The 6000-nt window shown below is 42.4% G+C and overlaps 1 protein-coding gene across 1 annotated transcript in view; it reads left to right on the top strand.

Moving 5' to 3' along the window:
• Positions 1 to 6000, top strand: part of tns2a (tensin 2a) — a 62330-nt gene that overhangs the window by 15828 nt on the left and 40502 nt on the right. The window contains exon 2 of the mRNA XM_008304782.1: positions 5097 to 5202. Coding sequence (XP_008303004.1) covers positions 5097 to 5202 — 106 coding nt within the window. The remainder of the gene's footprint in view (positions 1 to 5096; positions 5203 to 6000) is intronic.

Genomic DNA, 6000 nt, shown 5'->3' with positions numbered 1-6000 from the left:
TTTTGGTTTTTGTTGCAGATAAACGCAGCTTATAGGTCCAAAACTGAGACTACGTTTCTGCAGTTAGATTGATTAGAAATTAGAGGTGATTGCAGCGATCACAGATCCTCTAACTCTGTTGCATCCTTAAGCTGCAGGTCATATTCCTGTTTCCTTTATAGCATAGCTGCCAATAACTTTGCGTCAATGGGCGCCGGAGTCGAATCAACTCTGAATAATTACATTTAAATCGTCTACTTCAGCTCAGGCTCCATTCAGTCGCTGGTCTGGAGACTTTCAGGACACGATCAGTGAGGGTTTGCAGATGTTCGCATGTTTTCTGTAACACTTGAAGGGTTTCTGGAAAGAATCGTTGGATTTCCTACTTTTCTGCGGTCCGTGAACCAGTCTTGTGCAGTTTCATTGGTAAATGAGCCAAATCTTTGTTTAAAATCATAGTGTCTCATCAAAATTACTTTATTATTCTTGCCTTGTTTTTAAATAAAGATATACTTCCACAGTCGGTTCATTATGGACAGTTTCATTCTTTATTAAAATACCACATTGCTGGAAAACTTTAAAAATTGGATTCAGCATTTGATTTTCATTTTCAAAACTTTCCGTCTTGGTCTGTTAGCTCTGGCTAGCAAACATCATGGATTTACACTAAAAAAACAAAGGGGGGGATGCTAGTAGCAATAATAATGCCACACACAAGTTATCTCTATGATGGAGGCCAGAATAAACTAAATGTCCCTCCATGTTGGCATAAAGTATCCTCACCATAACCACCTGTTCCCTAAAATCAGAGTCAGAAACTGTAAAAACAGAGAGAATCGTTGGATTTCCTACTTTTCTGCGGTCCGTGAACCAGTCGTGCAGTTTCATTGCTAAAGGAGCCAAATCTTAGCTTAAAATCAGTGTCTCATCAAAATGTGTGTTAAACGTGTCTCGGTTAAAAATTCGCGAAAAAAGAAACCAGATTCTGTTAAAAAATAAAAATAAAAATTCTGTGCTCCTTAAACAACAGAGACTCGGCTGCAGCCAAACATGTTCACCTGTGGACACCTGTGGACACTTATTGGTTCCACTTTTGTCTTGGTGTTGATGCTTCTTCTGAATGGAGCTGAAACTTTAGGGGAGATTCTAAACACTTTTTTATTTGTTTTTACTGGTTTATGTTCTTTTAAATCTAACATTGAGTTCAGCCTCTTACACCTTCATCAGAAGTCCGGTAGAGCACCATGACCAGAGATTCTCTGCTCTGAAGTCTGAGCTTGTTTTAATCGGTGCCGGTTTCGGTCCTTCACGTCTTCCGGAGCGTCCGCCATCAGAGTCGTGCTGCGGTCGGCTGCATCGTGGTCTTGATTGTGTCTGAAGCAGGAAGAATGCTGCCAGCCTCGTCTCCATGTTTATCTCTCAGCCCACACCTCCACTGTGGCAGTCAGCGGCTGCTTTTTTAGACCCACCGTGGGCTGTGTGGCGTTACGGCACAGTGTCATGCTATGGACTGAGGAGAAGAAGAGTTTTAAAACACTAACATGTCTGTTGGTGGGAATAAATGTCACCGCAGAGCGACTGAGCGAGTATCAACCAGAGCAGCTCCTGTAGCTTCACTGGTGTTTCTGCTTTTATGCTGTACTTTATACTTGATTTGCACAATATTTTGCACATTTGGCGTCTCATTTCTCTTATATGTCACATGTGTGAGCTACTGGATACCTTGAATTTTCTCAATCTGTCCAATAAGGAGAAGAAACAGGATCAAGTTGAGGTAACATGAAACTTAAATCAAGTTTATGTGGATTCAAATTAGGAAAAAGTGAACAAGAAACTCCAGAATCCAGCAGAACGTAAAGAAAATCCCAACTTTCACAAGTGATGACAACGAGCTGGTTGTGTTTTTTAAACTCACAGGATGGTGGCACAGTTTCGATTGTGCACTAAAGACGAAAAAAAGTTTAAAAAATGCTCTTTATCACGCTCCAAACTCTTTGACTACTTTGCAGAAAGTTTTCTGGAGTCGAGCAAATCAAGGATCCATCAAATACGATCAAGCCGAAGTAACATGAAACTTAAATCAAGTTTTTGTGGATTTGGGTTCGGAAAAGAGAACCAGAAACTTCAGAATCCAGCAGAACTTTCACAAGTAAAGACAAGTGGCTGGTTTCTTGTGCACACATGTGCATAAAAAAGCTGCAGTTTACACGGTTGTTGTTCAGTACAGACAGAAAAATAGTCTTACAAATGTTTTTTGTGCTTGTTGAGGACCTTTACTGACACGTCTGGTCCGTGGACGTCAGTGCAGAGAGCTTCGGTTGTGTTTTGGAGGAAGAAAGACGCCTCAAATTAAAGATGCATCAAAACAGGATCAAGCTGAGGAACTTAAATCAGTTTTTTTTGTGGATTTAAGTTTGTTATTGTGGCAAAAAATGAACAAGAAACATCAGAATCCAGCAGAATTTAAAGAAAATCCAACTTGGTTCCTTTTGTAACCTCGTCGTTGGCTTCATGTGCACGATCATACATGTGCACAGAAACGTGCACTTCAGAAGATCACTGCACAGTTTCATAGATTAAATCAACTATCGGCTGAATTTGCAGCACAAGAAGAGTTGTGTCGAGCTCTTTAACTAACATATTTGGTCGCTGCAGAGTAACTGAGTGTGTTTTAGGCAAAGGAATAGGAGAAGATGCAGCTCAAGCCCGGTTTATGTGGATTTAAGTTTGTTTTTGTCACAAAAACGTGAACAAGAAACGTCAGAATCCAGCAGAACTAAAAGAAAATCCAACGTAGCTTTAAGAAGTAAAGACAAGTAACTGGTTCCTTTTTTAAACTCACCATTGGCTCCATTTGCACCATCATACATGTGCACAGACACGTGCACGGTTCCATAGATTAGAGCGGCTGTAGTCATCTGAGTGTGTTTAATGTAAAGGATTTAGTTAAGATGCAACTTAAACCCAGTTTATGTGGATTTAAGTTTGTTTTTGTCAGAAAAAATGTGAACAAGAAACATCAGAATCCAGCAGAACTTAGATAAAATCCCGGCTTCCCTTCCACCAGTGACGCCTGCCTCATTACGTAACCGCCTGCAGGCCCTCAGCCACCCACCAGGTCCACCTCCACCATCCAGCGCTCTGCGGTCCGGCTTCCACTTGTACCGTCGATCCGGCAGCTGGCGGCGGCCGGTGCCAGCTGCCGGCAGCTGTCCAAACACGGACCGGTCCCCAGAACGGAGGCAGAAAAAGCGGCATCATGGAAAAAGTGTGCAAACAGCCTCCTTGTCTTTGTTACCAAGGAGGGGAAGCACACAGAGGGGAAACAGAAACGGCCTTCATGAGTCGCTCTAATCGTCCAAACCGTCCAGCGCTGACGTTTGGGTTCATATTTGCTCCCAGATAAGCGACCAGAGGAGCACGATCCGTCCCAGATGCTGCTTCCAGGCCTCCAGCGTGACGTCGCACATGTCGGTTCCTCCTCCCCTCTTCTCTTTGCTGCCATGAGAACATGCTCCGCGGTTCTCCTGCTCAGCCGGTGGTCGCTAACGTTCTCGTGTTCAAAGTCACGTCAAAGCCCAGTCATCTGCGGATCTGATCCCATGTTGGGAAACAAAGAGGCGCTGGGCGGGAGCGGCTACCGCAAACACACACACACACACACGGATGTACACACTGATGTACACACTGATGTACACACTGATGTACACACTGATGTACACACTGATGTACACACTGCTAACACACACAGCGACTGGTGAACATGAGACAGAAGAGCTCTCCGGCCTCGCTGTCTTGTAGGAACCGGTTGAAGACGCCGGCCTCTTTCTCACATGTCTGCACAGCAGCACACAGTCCGGATTAGAGCGGGTCTGGGCGGGAACCTCCAGGATTATTACTGGAAGACAGTTACACAACCGGAGCACAAGTTCAACAGGCGAAAGGAGTAAAAAAGACAAAACAACTGTAGCACTAACGAAGCAGGATTTGAGGTTAACTCTGGGTTTGGATCTTACCGGGGTGCGTCTCCGTGGTTACTTAGAACCAATCGGCTCTCTGGGAGGGAAGACGTGAGGGTTTGAAGGCGATGTCGTCGTTCTGTCTGCAGAAACACTGAAGCCTGGTTGTTTGTTCTTTACTTGCTCCAGAAGCCGTTCAAGCTGAAAGAATAAAACTAAAAGTGCTGCATTATGTATTAAATCATTTGTGTTTCTGTGAGTTTCATACAAAGATCTGACCTCTCGTGATGCATGATGACAAATTAAACTGACTCTTGAATCTTAGAGCAACTCACAGTGACACTGGAAAGCAAATTAATGACGCTTTCATGCTGTTTTGCAGCTTTTCTTTGTGACTTTTTAGACTGTATTCTGTTTAAAACTCCTGGTGTTGGTTCAGGATTCTAGTTTGTTCTTCTTGTTGGAGATTTATGAAGTTATAAACACACACAGGAGAGTCAACTTATAGCTTAAAATCATGTTTTTATGGTTATTTTTTACTCAGACTGTCTGTCTGTGCAGCTGAAGCAGCAAAACTGAAGCATACAGCTCATCAACATGTTCATTTAATAAAATATGGAAGCATTTATAGTCTGATCTACTCGTGTTTTAATAATCTGGTGTCGACCAGCCGGTGCAGCTTTCAGGCTGTATTGTGAGTTTTTATGCTGTATTTTGCTCTTTTGTGTGTTGAATGTGTCGTCTGGTGCCAGCAGACCTGCTCGTGTTTGGTTTTAGTGAAGCCTGATAAGTGAAAGATATCCTGGATGTGTGGAAATCACTGCAGGTCAAAGCTCCTGTCACTGCTCCACTTAGAAAACAGAAACTCAACTCTATTGATTACAGTGAAGTGACACTAACACAATGCTAATCAATAAGAAACATATGCTGCACAATAAAGAGCAACACATCCTGTGAATGAGGACGTTAAAGTCGTGCAACGAGTCAAACGTCAGCAGAAGAACAGCAAACTGCAGAAGCAGCCCTCCCAGGTCTTATCTCTCCTCCTTTGTGTCGACCTTTTCTCTCCTTTCTTTGGCTGTCAGACGTTTATCGTCGGTCCAGACGTCTGGTCGCTGATCGGGTTTCTGACTCGCCGCTGCTTGTGTGTGTTTGCAGGCCGGGAAGGGGGAACCTCACGTCTTCAAGGAGAAGACCTTCAAGAAGAAGCGCCAGTGCAGCGTCTGTCGGCAGAACGTCGACAACGTGGGCTCCTTCTGCAGAGGTGAGATGATGCTGCACACGGTTTCACTTCATCCACTCACTGTTGAATCTGCTGCTATCTCCACCTTTTGCACCTTTTGTCTCACCTTGTACGTCATTTTTGCAAGACTTTAGTTACGTTTTCGGATATTTAGCAATATAAGATAACTCTTTATTAAACCCACTGTGTGAAACGTGCAGCGTTACAGCAGCAAAGATGGTGCAAACGTTTAAGGAATGAAGTTTAATAATAAAAACAAAACAAAACAACTTGCAGAGCTGCAACATCAGCGACTGTTTTATAGTTAATAATGCATCAAATGAGCTATTTTACTGTTTTCATAGATTTTTATTTTTTTTTATTTTTTGCTAGATTTGTATATTTTCTATTTGCACATTTCTTACTGTACTTTTTGACATTTTTTAATTTTATATAAATGTCTGATTTTGTGAATGTGCTTAGAGGATTACTGCTTTATTGCCAAAAAGTAAGAAACACGTCACATTGACTGGTGTGGACGGAGCTCTCTGAATCTATACGCAACTACAGTTTAGAATACAACAGAAACAGCTGATTTACTTTTGATTTTTATGGTTTAACTGCTCTGAAGGAAGCACACAACTTATCATAACCGTTGTTTTGTGCACCGAGCAGGAAATCTATGAAGAAAAATGACCAATTCCAGCTTTTTGCGTAATATTTGCATGTGATCTGTTTCAGTTTTTATGATTTAAAATATGTTAAAGTGGTTTCTGTTAGCATCTGAACATTCTCCATGTTCCAGATGTTGTGCAGCAAAGTTGTTGCTTTTTTAAAAAT

The sequence above is a fragment of the Stegastes partitus genome, unplaced genomic scaffold, assembly GCF_000690725.1.
Source record: "Stegastes partitus isolate 25-593 unplaced genomic scaffold, Stegastes_partitus-1.0.2 Scaffold2319, whole genome shotgun sequence".
In the NCBI taxonomy this organism is placed as follows: Eukaryota; Metazoa; Chordata; class Actinopteri; family Pomacentridae; genus Stegastes; species Stegastes partitus.
Note: the sequence above shows the minus strand (reverse complement) of the source record. Positions and strands in the feature narration are given on the sequence as shown.